The 16,857-nt window shown below is 37.9% G+C and overlaps 1 protein-coding gene across 4 annotated transcripts in view; it reads right to left on the bottom strand.

Annotated features, from left to right (window-relative positions):
• Positions 1–3,427: 3,427 nt before the first annotated feature.
• C8H2orf88 (chromosome 8 C2orf88 homolog) overlaps positions 3,428–16,857 on the bottom strand; it is a 63,077-nt gene continuing 49,647 nt past the window's right edge. For all 4 annotated transcript variants that reach the window (XM_032354177.1, XM_032354179.1, XM_032354178.1 and 1 more), the window contains one exon: positions 3,428–4,201. In XM_032354177.1, the coding sequence (XP_032210068.1) occupies positions 3,751–4,038 (288 nt within the window). In that variant the 5' untranslated portion in view covers positions 4,039–4,201 and the 3' untranslated portion in view covers positions 3,428–3,750. The remainder of the gene's footprint in view (positions 4,202–16,857) is intronic.

Below are 16,857 nucleotides of genomic sequence, written 5' to 3'. Positions count from 1 at the left end.
CTTACAGCTCTTAAATTGGACCTGAATGATCCAAGAAATAATTTCTGTCAGTGGAGTTTTATTCACTTTGCCTTCATTAGAAATGCAGAAAATGTTAAGCTCTTTATATCGAAAAATTTGACAGTACACAGTATTGAAAGGCGTTTGCTTTTAATCAGAACTTAGCTAGTTCGTGGCAACTAGACTTTTATTGTATGGTTAGAAAAAAATGCTTTCACAAAAATATTTGGAAAAATACCATTTCATAGCTAAGTCTTACAGGGAGGAGAATTAACAAAACTTGAGTTTTGCAAAGTAATATATAGGGAGTACGTCTGAGCTTGTGCCCACTGCTCCAAGGAAGGCATGTCCAGTGGGGCCGCACAAATAACAGGATGAGGGCATTACGATGAAGCAAACAATATATATTTGTTGAAACTTTGTTTTTAACTCACTATTCCTTGACAGTATTGATCATGTGTCTCTAACTTTGATTTCTAAAGCCATAGAATACAAAAGTACAGTTCCCTCTTCTCATAAAATGCCGGTGATATTAAGTGGGATAGGAGTGTCAGGCTAGCTCCTTCATTCAGTGCGTCTGTTTTTAATACGAATAAGGCATTTTGACACAAATTATTCCTATGGAACTAAGATCAAGTTTTATCCCCTTAAATTGTGCTTTGAGTGCTAGTGACCTCAGATAGTTTGCAAAGAACAGATAAGCGAACTGAAAATTGAGACCTCTGGGATCAGATGCTGGCAGCTGAAAGGGAACAACACAAGAGCCCGTCACCTGGGCAGGGGGACAGTGAAGCACTGTTGCGGGGCTCGGTGAGGGACCAGCACACTTCCCCTGGTCACTTGCTGCCCTTGCAGTTGCCATCCAAGGTAGCTGGTTACACCGGGCTCGTCTGCCCCTATCCTGGATGTTCTGAAGGGAAAAGACTCAGTGGTTGGGCACGTGCCAGTGTGGTAAAGAAAGGAACTTGCTACTGTGTCCCTTCCCTCAGCGAGAACACTGGAGACTTGTTTTTGCCGTGTGTCTTCTGACAGAGCCTGATGTGATGCTGTTTCGTGAGCCCTCGTTTTCCCGGTTTCCTTTCCCTTACAGTTTGGCCACTGTCTTTCATGTGTGTGTGTGATTTCTAAGTCGGAACAAATGTCTCCCTTTCCAGCAGCTAATAATTCTCTCTGTCTTCTGTTCTACATGTTCCTTCCTTATCACACAGATCCTCCATTCTTTTACCGTTCATGAAAGTTCAAAATGAAGTAGATCCAATATTTAGATCCGAAGGTATGAAAGAAGTTATTCTATCAAAGAGGTTCTCATCTGTTTTTGTCATCAAGACCAAACTGTGTCTTGATGATTATCGGATGCAGCACTCATCTGTTTACCCGGTTCTTTTCCCTGCCTGCCCCCAGTTTGGTGTGTTGACTAACTCACTGATGATGCAGGCCTCGTAATTCCTTGTCCATCCATAGTTTGACATAACAGAGCATATATTTCCAAGATAATTCTATGTTGCAAGACCTAACTCTGTTAAAATGAGTCAGTAGACGGAGCGCCTGGGTGGCTCAGTGGGTTAAAGCCTCTGCCTTCAGCTCAGGTCATGATCCTAGGGTCCTGGGATCGAGCCCCGCATCGGGCTTTCTGCTCGGTGGGGAGCCTGCTTCCCCCTCTCTCTCTGCCTGCCTCTCTGCCTACTTGTGATCTCTGTCAAATACATAAATAAAATCTTAAAAAAAAAAAAAAGTCAGTAGTGAGGTGTTGGTGCTTGGTAACAAAACAGTACTGCTATTGTGTCAGAGTGGCAACAGAGAATTCTTGCTAGATGTGGACCTGGCAGGCATCCCTGCTACACGCCTGGGACATAGGGGCCCAGGCACAGGAGGAACCTGAGGTTAAAATATTTATAAGAAAACTCAACAGTCTACATCGTACGTGTGCTGAAAAAATTTGTGTGGCTATGGCTTTGTGTTCTCACCCTAATACTATATCTTTTAAATAGTAAATGCTTTGCAGCAAAAGTGGTCTGTTGTGAGATATAAAATGAATGAAAAATGGCAACATCTAGGCTTTTGTCTGAGTCATTAGTATACTCAAAAACCTAAATTTTTCTTCATGAGCTTGAAAGATATTTTGCATTTTCAGAAAAATTTGGTTCCTTAGCTTTTGGACTTCAGATCTTTATATTAACAGGGTCGTGGTTTTTCTGTGTAAGTTTCTAGATTGCAAGTACAACAGGACAGTTCAAATCCTGGGACTAGGTGAAATGAAAGTTGAAGGACCCGGTGTCCTTTGGTAACTGAAAGATGGTACACAACTCACTTCAAAGTACTCTCTTTGTCCACAGAACAGGGAGAATTCACTCTTTGTGGGTTTCAAAGGATAGCTAAAATTAGAGGTAGCATTTCTGCTTTCTTACAAGGCCAAATACATATTTATCTCATTAAAAAGGTCACAGTCTTTTTCTGCCTTCCTTTAGCCGTCAGTGACAAGGGTCTGTTGAATCTTAGTAAAAGAATTTAATGCACACAGACTTAAGTAATTCCCTTTCCAACTAAACTCAGTGTGTAACAAATCTGGATGAAAAGACCATTCTAGAGACTGAGTCCCAGTTTTTCTGCAGGCTATGTTTTCTTAGTATCTTCTTCCACTCCCAGATTTTCTGTTCCATTGATTTTAAACAGTACTGAATTCTTGGGAAGAAAATAATTCCCCCAAAAGTTAGCGAAATTTAGAAAATAGTATATGGCTGGAAATGCCTTATGGGCATCATTACCATAAAAAAAAAATACATGAGTACTTTCTTCCAAGGAGTGTTTGATCTTCTGTTTTGTAATGCAACTGTATAGTCTCATGCATAGACTGGCCCCACAGTAATCGGAATGGGAATTGCCCCATTAGTCCATAATAAAGATGGGAAGGAATGCCCATTACACCAACTCTCTACATCTTTGAGACATTAAAACTTCACATACCTACAGAACTGAGAAGAGGCTCTGCTTTCTACCTTGAACAGGACTTCTGTTATTTTAATATTTTGGTGTTTGCAAAGGTTCTTGTTTCGTTCGATCACTGGACTGCTTAAGTCAATGCCATAAACATTGTCATGGCTTCTGTAAATTGTATCCTGTTCAGATTGTGTGAAGTCTTGAGTTCTATAATAACCGCTATGGTTAGTTAGGGACCTGAGGTTGAAGGTGGTTAAGGACAGGTTTCAAGGTGCACTTCTTCTACAAGGGGTGCTTTCTACTGCTTGATCGTATGTATTAAGTAGGGATCCTTGACACAAATGGCTTTGACAAATGACCCGCTAGTATTTACCATGGCTTAAGTGCAAGTTCTTTGCCAAGACATCTGAAAAATCCTTTTCATAACTTGTTTGTGTGTGTAAATTAACAAATAGTTATTTTAAAAGGAGCGTCTTTAAAATAACCATTTGATTTCTTTGGTGCTACTACTAGTGCTCAGGAAGGAAGTGGTATGGCACACAGCTGACTACTGTGGTCGGGCCCTGTGCTTAGCCCTTTAAAATGACTCCAACCCAAGACCAAGCAGCAAGAATTTGCTGTTAACATAAAAGTACTTATCGTATGTCATGTTAGGTACTCCTGTATACTCTTGATACTATCATGGACTTTTTTTTCCTCCATCCCAGTGGAGTGATTTGTATTTATTCACACCAGTTTTTGCTATTATTTCATGTGTTTAAACTAGCACCAACTTCCTCCACAATTCTAGAAAGTTATCCTCAGCGTCCTACGGCGTCAGGGCCCCTCACTCTCAATGTACGGGATGTCGTCGTACTTCATGTTGTTGCCCGCCCACTGCCGCAGGGCGTCACTGAGGATTTCCTGTGACAGGCGGTGTGCAAACTCAAAGACCACAGTTTCAGGCCCTCGTGGTTCCTTCAGTTCCTCGTCGGCATTAACTGGAGCAGGCATCCTCGGTAGAAATCTCTCTTCGGGCATAAAGCTTTCTTCACTTGCATGTCGCTTCTCACTCTCAAATGTGGTCGGAAATGGGAACGTTTGCTTTGATTTCATGCAGCCCATGTTATGTAGAGCGCTGAGTGAAGAAAAGCAGTAGCGAAGACTACTTCCGCAGCATCTCTGGAAAACACTGGGCTTGTCCACGTGAAACTGACCAGAGCTTTTCCTTTCCAGGCACTTCAGAAATCAGTGTTTCTTCTTGCCAGTCTTCACCTGTAGTGTTTATCTGTGAAAAGAAAAGTTTCATTTTGAAGCTACCAAATGCAAAATACTGTGTAATTAGGTAGCGTGTAGAGACCGACCCTTTACCACTTTGGTCACTTGTGAGGGAAGAATAGCTTTATCTTATCAATAGAAAGAAAACAACTCAGTAAAATTGGCAATTTACTAAATAGGAAAATATTTTTCAAGGTCTGGAAAATTTTATAAATCTAAAAACAGTTTAACTTTTGCTAGCCTAGATTTATTTATGTATACCAGGGTTCAGCAAACTAGCCTTTGGCTCAAATACTAGCTGCCTGTTTTTGTAAACTGAGTTTATTAGAACATAGCTGTGCTGTTAGTATGTTGGCTCTGGCTAATTTCATGCTGCGGTGCAGAGATGAGTGGTTTTGATGGAGACCATGTGTCCTGAAATAATCACTATGTGGCCCTTTATAGAAAATGTTTGCCAGCCCCTGATCTGTCCTGTTGAAGGAAACAAGCATATAAAACATTTGTTCCTGCCTCAAACCCCATGAGCCTACACGTTCTTGGGCTGTTATCAGAGTTAGGCTTTGTCCCCTGGTTCGATGTTTACAACTAAAGAGACAGAATAACAGCCTTGAGGCAACACAAGTTAGATGTGGCAAAGCCACCTCTCTCTAGATGTTCCCTATGAAACTATAGGAAAAGTTCAGATTAAAATAGGTTAAAAGTTTCCTCCCTAAAATGTCTCACTCTTGTTTGATGTCTGGCCAGAAAGTAGGCTGCAGGGCTCGTGATGTGCTTCGCAACTGGGTGCTGTCACTGAATGAACATCTCTTAAGATAGGACCTCAGGGTAGCTAAGTACAAAGCAACTTCGCTGGAGGGAGTCTAGCCATGAGAAAGCACAGGCGAAGTCTCTGCTGCACTATGGACTGAAACGACGGAGCTCTGGAAAAGCTGATAAAGTCAAACTCAGTTGACTTCTGAAACAAAACTATTGATGTAAAGGACATATTTTTATTAAACAATGTCTGCTTTTAGTAAATATATACGTAATAAGGTATAGAAATAAATATATAAAAGGTAGCACAAAGGTCAACAGATCTTGGGGCAGAGAGAGATTTTTTTCCTTTTGAGTATTTCTTGAATCTCTTGACTGTATTACTAATGATGGGAAAATTGTTACTTTAATATAGATCCTAAATTTGGAAAAAAAATTTAAATGCACGGTAGTTTTTAAGTAGTTTATAATAAGTCCAGAAAAGGTGACTTTTGCTATTTGACAATATTTAGATTCCTATAAAATCTACCCAAGTTCTCCCATACTACTACCCCTTATAAGGACATATGGTTGGGAAGTGGCTGAAATCTAGTCCTCTGCTTTTAATTACCCTTAGTTCCATATACCTTGCCAAAGATGTATTTCAAAAATGGAGCGAGAGATGTGTATAGTGCTTGGCTTACTAGACAACTCCTTAAAGACAGGAACTGTCCTGGTTTTACATCACCAAGGTATAATGGCTTAACACAGTATCTGTTTTGTACTATGAGGAATGGTTAAGAGAATTGTACATAGTTAACCTGAAAATGATTATACCATAAATGTCTAATAAAAGGCAATGAGTAAGCCAGCTGGTTGGCTCAGTCATTTAAAGTCTCCTTTTGGCTCAGGTCATGATCCCAGAGGCCTAGGATCAAATCCCACATAGGGCTACCTGCTTTGTGGGGAGGCTGCTTCTCCCTCTGCCCCAACCCCCACTTTTTTTTCTCTCTCTCAAAATCCTTTTTTTAAACAATGAGTAGAGTCATCACGATATTCTGTTTTCTAGGATCTTTGGTTTTGCAAAAGCAGCTTTCAAAGTAGTACCAGATTTACCCTCACCAAAATGACTTTAAACCTCACCAAAATGACTATAAACAAAATATATCTGAACAACAGCAGACAACTGTGATCCTCAAGAGAAGGGAAACACAGAATGTTAAACTCCACAGTTCAGCATCCTGCCTGGAAACATCTTTGAGCAGCATTATTATCTCAGGGAGGTTGGGCCCAAGCAGAGTGGCAGTCCTGCTGAGTTGAAGAGGTTGGAATCCCGAAGGTAGGTGAAATTTCGAGAGACAAGGGAGCTGTGGGGAGAGGCAGAAATGGGGTCTTTCATTTGATGGGGTCTCTTCAAGATCACCTGTCTGAGGACTTAAGACGTGCACATACAGGAAGAGGATTTGCAAGACTTATCATAAGTCAGTGCTGTAGAATCCTTGGAGTTCCAAGACCAACCTTAGTGGAGAAACCTCACAGAAGCCTTAGGAGGCAGGTGTGAATCCTAGAGCAGGGGTTGACAAGCTTTCTTAAAGGGCTAAGTAGCATAGTATTTAGGTTTGTAAGCCATATGGTCTATGTCACAACTATGCAGTTCTGCTGTTGTAGTGCAGAAGTAGCTATAGAGGGGTGCCTGGGTGGTTCAGTCAGTTAAGCGCCTGACTCTTGATTTCAGCTAAGATCACGATCTCAGGGTTGTGAGGTCAAGCCCTTGGTTGGGCTCTGCATGGCATAGAGCCTGCTTAAGAGATTCTTTCTTCTTCTGCCTTTCTCCTGATTTGCGCATACACACTCACTTTCAAAAAAAGCAAAAAACCTAGACAATATGTAAAGTAGGCAGTGCCTGTGTTCCAATAACACCTCACAAAAACAGTCTAGCTAGCCATAGGCCATATTAGACTAAGTTCAAACAAAGAATAAAACAATACCATTTAAAGGAAGATGACATAATCCAGACTCCTATCCATAATGTCCATCATAGAATAAAAAAACTACTTGGTATGCAAAAAAGCAGGAAAATGTCCCATGTCCAAGAAAAAAGTTATTAGAAATAGACCCCCCAAATGACCCATAATTTGGTAGTTAACACAGCTAAATAGAACTGTAGAGCTGCTTATGTTCAAGGACATAAAGGAAAAATGATCATAAAGACTGAACAAGTAGAGAATCTCATCAATGGGAAGTGTAAAGAAAAAAGTAAACTCAAGAACTAAAATGAAAAACTCATTTGTATGAGCTATTGAATACTTAAGAAAGGATTAATGAACAGACATCTATAGATCTGTCTAATCTGAAAAATGGGAAAAGATAAAGTATGTCTTAAGAACAGTAAGGATTTAGACACATTGGACCCAGAGAACAGGAAATGAAGAATATAAGAAGAAGAAAATAGGACAATTAGAAAACAGTAAAGTGACTGACTTAAATCTTTACATATCAAAAATTTAGAAGGAAATGGACTAAAAATTTCAGCTTAAAGGCAGGCTACTTAAAAAGTAAAATTCAAGCCATACAAACATAGTCAACAGATCTTTGACAAAGGAGTAAAGGTGATACAGTGGAGCAAAGAGTCTTTCAACATGTGCTGAAACAGCTGTGTAGTCACATGTTAAAAAAACCTAGACACAGACCTATACCCTTCACAAAAATTAACTCGAAATGGATCAGACCTAAGTGTAAAACATGAAACTATAAGACTCCTAGAAGATAGCATTTAGGAGTTAAATCTAGATAATCTAGAGGACCTTAGATTTGGTAATCACCTTTGAGATACAATACCAAAAGGCATGATCCATGAAAGAAATAATTGAGAATTTGTTTAAAAACTTTGGCTTCACAGAAGACAGTTAAAAACTTCGTCTTCATCATGTTAAAAACTTCGGCTTCATGGAAGACACTGTCAAGACAATGAAAAGCCACAGACTGAGAGAAGATATTTGCAAATTACCTACAATGTACAAAGAATTCTTAAAACTCAAGTAAACAACCTGATTTAAAAATGGGCAACAGATTTAAACAGATGCCTCACCAAAGAAGACATGCAGATGTCAAACATATGAAAAGATATTCAACATTCTACCTTAGGAAACAAATTAAAACAACACTGAGATACCATTATAACTTATGAAAATGGTGACATCAAATACTGACAAGGATGGGGAACAACAGGAACTCATTCATTGGTGAGAATGCAAAATAGTACAGCCACTTTGGAAGTAAGGGTGGAGTTTCTTACCAAAATCTAATCTTACCATATGAACCAGTAGTCATACTCCTTGGTATTTACTCAAATGAATTGAAAAATTGTGTCCACACCAAAGTCAACATATGTTGTTCTTAATTGCCAAAAGTTGGAAGCATCCAAAATGTCCTTCAGGTGAATGGATAAACAGGGGTATATCCAGACAATGGAATATTATTAGGTGCTAAAAAGAAGTGAGTTAACAAGCCATGGAAAGGAAAGGAGGAAGCTTAAATGCTTATTACTAAGTTAAGCCAATCTTTCCAACTCTCTGATATTTTGGAAAGGGTAAAACAAAGCAATAATAAAAAGTCCACTGGTTGTTGCCAGGGGTTAGAGAGGAGGGAAGGTTGAATGGTGAAACGCAGAGCATTTGTAGGGCAGTGGACTACTCCGTATGATACTACAGTGGTGGATACATACCATTATACATTTGTCAAAATCCATTGAAACTACAACAAAGAGTGAACCTTAATGTAACTATGGACTTGGAGTGATGGTATGTTAATATAACAAATGTACCATTCTGGAGTATGATATTGATAGTAGGTAAGGCCATATGTGTTGAGGGTGGGGATGCAGGGGCTCTCTACTACCTGCTCAATTTTGCTGTGACCCTAAAACTGCTCTAAAAAATAAGGTCTTTTAAAAATCCGACTATATATGTTACCTCTAAGGTCCTTTATAAAGGTTGCAAGCAAGAGGGTTAGAAAGGATACACCTGGCAAATAGGGAAGCATAAAAAATACTACTGACATTCAGACAAAGTAGACTTCAAGACCAGGGGGATTACCAGATATACAGAGGCATATTGTATGTGTCAATGAGGAAGACATGACAGTCATAAATGTATATGTAACAATTAACAGAGTTTGAAAGTAGAGAACTCAAGTGAGAAATGAACATTGCTCTCAGTAACTGATAGACTATCCAAAGGAAAAAACAAGGAATTCAAGTTCTGAACACTAGAATTCAACTTGAGCTGACATTTATAAAAGGCTATACCCAACAACAGTAGGATATATACTCTTAAGAAAAACTACATGGTGGTCTCAAAAAATTTCAGAACCTTGAAAGTTTTATTTTCAAACCATTAGAGTTAAATTAGAAATAAGTGGCAATAAAAAAAAGCCCCCCAGTACTTGGAAACTATCACATTTCTGAATAAACCATGGGACCCAGAAGAAATTATAAGGACATTAAAATGTTTTCAACTAAATAGAAACCATAACATACCAGAATTTTTGAAATGCACCACAAAAACTTAGAGGGAAATTAATGGGATTTCAAATGCTCGTAGCAAAAAAGGTTTAGTTTAAATCCATGATCTAAGCTTTTAACCATAAGAAGCTAGAAAAAGAAAAATAAACCGAAAGTAAGTAGAAGGAAATAAAATGGATAAGAACAGAAGTCAATGAAAGTAAAAAGGGCAAACGTGGAGAAAAGCAATGGAACCAGTGCTGGTTTTTAAAAAGATTTAATAAAATAGGTAAGTCTCTAGTCTGATCAAGAGAAATGATAGGACACACATTTCCAAGATGTATGTAAGAAAAGAGACATTAGTACAGATGCTATGTACAAGACCAACATGGGAATATTATGAACTTTATATCAATACCAAATGACCAAAACTAGCACAAGAGAAAATAGTCTTTATCAATTAGCCCTTTATCAATTAAAGAAATTGGATTTGTAATTTAAATCTTTCTGAAAAAGAAACCTCCAGGCCCAAGTTGCTAGCTAGAGCTCTAAATTCTTTCAAACACTCCAGGAAAGAATACCAGTCTTAAGCTCTTCAGAAAACAGAGAAAACACCTAAATTTATTCTGTGTCTTGTCAGGATTACACTGTTACCAGAAGCTAAGACACTTGAAGTGGGGGGGGAAAAAAAGCAAAACAAAACAACTCTACAAGCCAGTAACTCTCAGGAACACAGACAGATCATTTTTTATTTAAATGGCAAACTGAATTCCTATATAAAATGGTTACTACATCATGACCAAGGGGGATTTATACCAGGAATGCAAGAAAGAATGTACCATTCAAAAGTCAAGAAATACATATTAACATAAAAAAGATTACCATAGCTAGATAATCCCAACAATAAATGCAGAAAAAACATCTGGTAATACCATTAGCACCATTCATGATAAAAATTCTCAGCAAACTAGCAATAGGAATTTCTTCAAACTAATGTTAACCTTAATGGTAAAAGACCAATAATTTTTCTATGATCAGAATAAATCAGCAATGTTCATTCTCATGATTGCTGTTAATGTTGCATTAGGGGGAGGGAAGAAATCCAAAGACTGTCAGAAAGAGAAAGGAAATTGCCTTTATTTGTGATGTCATGATTATGTATGTAGAAAATCGTAAGGATTATGTATATGTACAAAAAATTAGGATATTTTAGCAAAGTCTTAAGATCTAAAACTGATATACAAAAATCAACCATTTATACTTAGTGAATAATTGGAAGATGAAATTAATGCCACTTACAATTGGGTGAAAAGTATAAACAGGGATAAATGTAACAAAATATATGAAAGAACTACATTGTATATTGTGTATTTGTATGAATAATTCAAATTGTTACTGAGAAAATCTAAATAGAAATATTTATGATATCAAAGACAATATTGTTAAGGTGTACTTCTCCCCAAAATGATGTATATATATTTCTAGGTATTCATTTAAGACAAATTGAAACATGTCACACACAAAAAAAGCACTTGCATAATAATGTCCACTGAAGCTTTATTCACAGCAGTCAAAGCTGAAAACAACTGAAATGTCCATCTGTGGGCTTAATGGTTAAGCAAATTTGGGATCTCCATGAAATGGAATACTAGTTGACAATAAAAAAGAACACAACAACATGGGTGAGTCTCAGAAATATGTTGAGCCAGATACAAAAGGCTGATCATATTTCTATGAAGTTTAAGAATGGAATATTAATTCCATGAATGGACACCATAAGTGATTTTTTTTGGGTAAGGGCTGCTTGGAAGGGAGCATGAAAGAATTTTCTGCATAATGGAAATGTACATCTTGATTAGAGTGTTGATTACATGGATAATTACACTTGTCAGAATTTGTTAAATTGTACTCTGTTATTTTACTCCAATCTTTACTTCAATAAAATATATGTAACAGTTTTTGAGAATATCCTGGGAGACCTAAATATCCTGGGAGCCCTGAAAAGGGCTGCCAGCTTGAAGCAGCCTAAAACTCTAGCTTTTAAAGTGGTGGGGCAGCATCCAAAGCACAGACTAGCCCATGTATGATTCCTGTGATAGGCATGTGGTTTCCTTTGTTCTCACCCTAGCCTGAATCAGCCTAAACTGAGTGGTCATATTTATCACCTACAGAAGAGCAAGAAGCCACCTTCTACCCACCATTGCCAGTTCAAGGGCTTTATCCATTTCTGACTTCCTTTGGGAACTTGGGGAGTGCTTTGGGTTGGAATAATGTCAATAAAAGAGAAATCAGTTTGGAAATGTGGAGCCCTTTTTCCTTAACAGTATTGTTCCTGAAGTAGTAGCTAAAGGGGTGGAGTGGGGAGAGGGATATATAGCTTTACCAAAAGAACTAGATTAAAGAGTGTAGTAAGGGATAGAATATTACTAGTTTGAGCACATCTCTCAATGGTCTGTAGGACCTCAAAGTACTTGGTAAGATATTTATGTCATAACCTTCAGCTAGTTTAGCCGTAGGGCTTCTATGAATAATAGAAGACTGCTGTTCTGTAGTTGCTCTTCACTGCAATTCACTGATTATGTTTACCATCTCCTTCTTCCCAACTCATAGATGAAATGGAAAACAGGCATTATATCCCCTTGCAGAGGCAACTGACTCAGAGAGGTCACATGGCAACTAATCATGGAACTTCCATCCCTAATTCAGACTCCTCTTGGAGGAACAGTTGCTCCAACAATACCTGATCCAGTCATAGCTTATGTTTTTAAGTATTAAATGTCCTCTTGAATTTATAGAACTTCATTGAATTATATTCAAAACTTGAATTACAGAACTAGTTTTGAAGTGGATTCTTGCCAATAAAAGACCAACCTGCTTCCTTTCCAGGATCTTATTGCTTTGCTCATTGCCCCAGTCCTTGGCCTGGTCTCCATGAGCAGGGACATTATGGTCCAGAGCTTCCAGTTTTCCAAACAGACCACCACCCTAGGACTAGCTGTCAACTCTGGCTTTCAGGTCCTGGGTAAAATGGCATTGATATATTCATGTCATTGGGTAATCAGCTGATCAGTAACTAATCAAATTGCTCATCGCATCCTCAGAGAAGATGCAGCTGCCCGAATAGAATGGCTTTGGTAAACTGCCCCACATTTTGCTTAATCGGATTTTAGTTCTGCCGTTTCTATCCCACAGAAGTCTCTTGAGGTTCATCGTATGTAAGGAAGTATGATCCTTAAAGGAAAGTCAGAACCAAAACCAAAAAATTTTTGCTACTAACGTTTATAGTAGCTATTCAAATACTTGATGGACATCTTAAAACACAATTATAATTAAAGAATAAGTTTTGTATAATTTTCATCTCCCTCTTTTAATAAGTTAGTTGGGTCACAACAGAAAATTTCAACAGTGTTATTAATACAAGTCAGTAGTTTAGCAGATCATACAATTAGCTTTCTTAGGATAGCATGTGGGATCAGCTGTCCTAAGTTAATTTTAAGACTATGTCATTCATCTGTCTGGTTGGGAAGTTACTATGACTATCAGCTGAAGGCATAATACAATAAATGCTGGATACTAAACAAAGAATTTTAGCTCTTACCATTTTAACTGGATGGCTGCTGAAATATAAAATGTCTTAAAAATACAATTTTCAAAACTGAGCCAAGAAGTAAACCCATACTATTTGGTCAGTTAATCTATGACAAAGGAGGCAAGAATATGCAATGGGGAAACTGGACAGCTACATGCAAAAGAATGAAAGTGTACCACTTTCTCACACCCTATACAGAAATAAACCCAAAATAGATTAAAGATTTAAATGTGAGACCTAAAAACCTAAAACTCCTAGAAGAAAACATAGGCAGTAATCTTTTTTTTTTTTAAGATTTGTTTTTAGAGAGGGAGAGAGAGAGAGTGAAGGGGAGGGGCAAAGGGAGGGAGAGTCTTAAGCAGACTCTGCTGAGCACAAAGCCCAACACAAGGGTTGACTGGACACTTAACCCCTGCACCACCCAGGTGTCCTCGCAGTAATCTCTTTGACATCAGCTGTAGAAACATTTTTTAGGTAGGTCTCCTCAGACAAGGGAAACAAAAGCAAAACTAAACTATTGGGACTATATCAGAATAAAACGCTTTTGCACAGCAAAATACAAAGGCAACCTACTGAACGGGTGAAGATTTTGCAAATAATATATCTGAAAAGGGGCTAACATCCAAAATAAAGAACTTCTATGAACCAACACAAACAATCTGATTAAAAAAATGGGCAAATGACCTGAAGAGACTTTTTTTTTCAAAGAAGACCTACACATGGCCAACAAACACATGAAATGATGCTCAACATCGTTAATCATCAGAGAAATGCATATTGAAACCATGAGATATCACCATATACCTCTCAGAATGGCTAATATCAAAAAATAAATACTAAATGTTGGTGAGGATGTGGAGAAAGAGGAACCCCTGTGTGCTGTTGGGAGTGCAAAGTGGTGCAACCACTGTGGAAAACAACATGATGGTTTCTAAAAAAGTTAAAAATAGAAATATCACATAATCCAGTAATTTAGCCAAAGGATACAGAAACACTAATTTTGAAAGATATATGCACCCCTATGTTACTGCAGCATTATTTACAACAACCAAGATATGGAAGCAACCCAAGTCCATCAGTAGATGAATGAAAAAAAGATGATGTGACATATGTGTACACACACAGACACAATGGAATACTATTCAGCCATAAGGAGAAATGAGGTCTCAACTGGTACCAAAATATTGGGATCATTCCCTGCACATTTTCAGACCACAATGCTTTGAAATTAGAACTCAACCACAAGAGGAAATTTGGAAAGAACTCAAATACATGTAGGCTAAAGAGCATCCTACTAGTGAATGAATGTGTCAATGAGGAAATTAAAGAAGAATTTAAAAAATTCATGGAAACAAATGAAGATGAAAACACAACTGTTCAAAATCTTTGGGATATAGCAAAGGCAGTCCTGAGAGGAAAGCATATAACAATACAAGCCTTTCTCAAGAAACAAGTAAGTCTGAAGTACACAATCTATAGGAGCTGGAGAAAGAACAGCAAAGAAAGCCTAGACACAACAGGAAAAGAGAAATAATAAAGATCAGAGCAGAAATCAATGAAATAGAAACCAAAAGAACAATAGAACAATCAATAAAACTAGGAGCTGGTTCTCTGAAAGAATTAATAAGATTGATAAACCCCTAGCCAGACTTATCGAAAAGAAAAGAGAAATGACCAAAATTAATAAAACCATGAGTGAAAGAAGAGAGATCAAAACCAACACCAAAGAAATACAAACAATTATAAGAATATATTATGAACAACTATACACCAGCAAATTTGACAATCTAGAGATATTCCTAGAGATATATAAACTACCACAAGTGAACCTGGAAGAAATAGAAAACCTGAACAGACCCATAACCATTAAGGAGATTGAAGTGGTCGTCAAATATCTGGCAACAAAAAATACCCAGGGCCAGACGGCTTCCCAGGGGAATTTTACCAAACATTTAAAGAAGAATTAATACCTGTTCTGAAAATGTTCCAAAAAAAAAAATAATAATGGAAGGAACACTTCCAAACTCATTTTATGAGGCCAGCATTACCTTGATCCCAAAACCAGACAAGACCCAATCAAAAAGAATTATAGGTTGGGGCACCTGGGTGGCTCAGTGGGTTAAAGCCTCTGCTTTTGGCTCAGGTCGTGGTCCTGGGGTCCTGGGATCAAGCCCCACATCGGGGCTTTCTGCTCAGCAGGGAGCCTGCTTCCCTTCCTCTCTCTGCCTGCCTCTCTGCCTACTTGTGATCTATCTGTCAAATAAATAAATAAAATCTTAAAAAAAAAAAAACAATTATAGGTCAATATCCTTGATGAACATGGGTGCAAAAATTCTCACCAAAATACTCGCCAATAGTATCTAACAGTACATTAAAAGGATTATTCTCCATGACAAAGTGGGATCTATTCCTGGGCTGCAAGATTGGCTCAACATCTGCAAATCAATCAATGTGATACAATACATTAATATAAAAGATAACCACATGATACTCTCAATAGATGCTGAAAAAGCATTTGACAAAGTACAGCATCCTTTCCTGATCAAAACTCTTCACAGTGTAGGGATAGAGGTACATACCTCCATATCATTAAAGATACATACCTCAATATCATTAAAGCCATCTATGAGAAACCCACAGCAAATATAATTCTCAATGGGGAAAAACTGAGAGCTTTTCCCCTAAGGTCAGGAGCACAGCAGGGCTGTCCACTATCACCACTGCTATTCAACATCCTACTAGAAGCCCTAGCCTCAGCAATCAGACACCAAATGGAAATAAAAGGCATCTGAATTGGCAAAGAAGTCAAAATCTCACTCTCTGCAGATGGTATGATACTTCATGTGGAAAACCCAAAAGACTCCACTCCAAAACTGCTAGAACTTACACAGGAATTCAGTAAAGTGTCAGGATATAAAATCTATGCACAGAAATCAGTTGCATCTTTATACACCAACAGCAAGACAGAAGAAAGAGAAATTAAGGAGTCAATCCCATTTACAAATGCACCCAAAACCGTAAGATACCTAGGAATAAACCTCAAAGAGGCAAACAATCTGTACTCAGAAAATGTTAACATACTCACCAAAGAAACTGAGGAAGACATAAAGAATTGGAAAAACATTCCATGCTCATGGATTGGAAGAACAAATATTGTGAAAATGTCTATGCTACTTAAAGCAATCTATACATATAACGCAATCCCTATCAAAACACCTTCAGCTTTTTTTCAAAGAAATGGAACAAGTAATCCTAAAATTTATATGGAACCAGAAAAGACTTCGAATAGCCAGAGGAATGTTGAAAAAGAAAACCAAAGTGGGTTGCGTCACAATTTTAGACTTCAAGCTGTATTACAAAGCTGTCATCATCAAGACAGGATGGTACTGGCAGAAAAACAGACACAACAATTAATGGAACAGAATAGAGAGCCCAGAATTAGACCCTCAATTCTATGGTCAACTAATCTTTGTCAAAGCAGGAAACAATGTCCAATGGGAAAAAGACAGTCTCTTCAACAAATGGTGTTGGGAAAATTGGACAGCCACATGCAGAAAAATTAAACTGGACCATTTCCTTATACCACACACAAAAATAGAGTCAAAATGGATGAAAGACCTCAATGTGAGAGAGGAATCCCTCAAAATCCTTGAGGAGAACACAGTCAGCAACCTCTTTGACCTCAGCCCCAGCAACTTCTTCCTAGAAACATCACCAAAGGCAAAGGAAGCAAGGACAAAAACTATTGGGACTTTATCAAGATCAAAAACTTTTGCACAGCAAAGGATACATTCAACAAAACCAAAAGACAACTGACAAAATAGAAGAGGATATTTGCAAACAA

The sequence above is a fragment of the Mustela erminea genome, chromosome 8 (genome assembly GCF_009829155.1).
Source record: "Mustela erminea isolate mMusErm1 chromosome 8, mMusErm1.Pri, whole genome shotgun sequence".
Lineage (NCBI taxonomy): Eukaryota > Metazoa > Chordata > Mammalia > Carnivora > Mustelidae > Mustela > Mustela erminea.
This window is presented reverse-complemented; position numbering and strand designations above follow the sequence as displayed.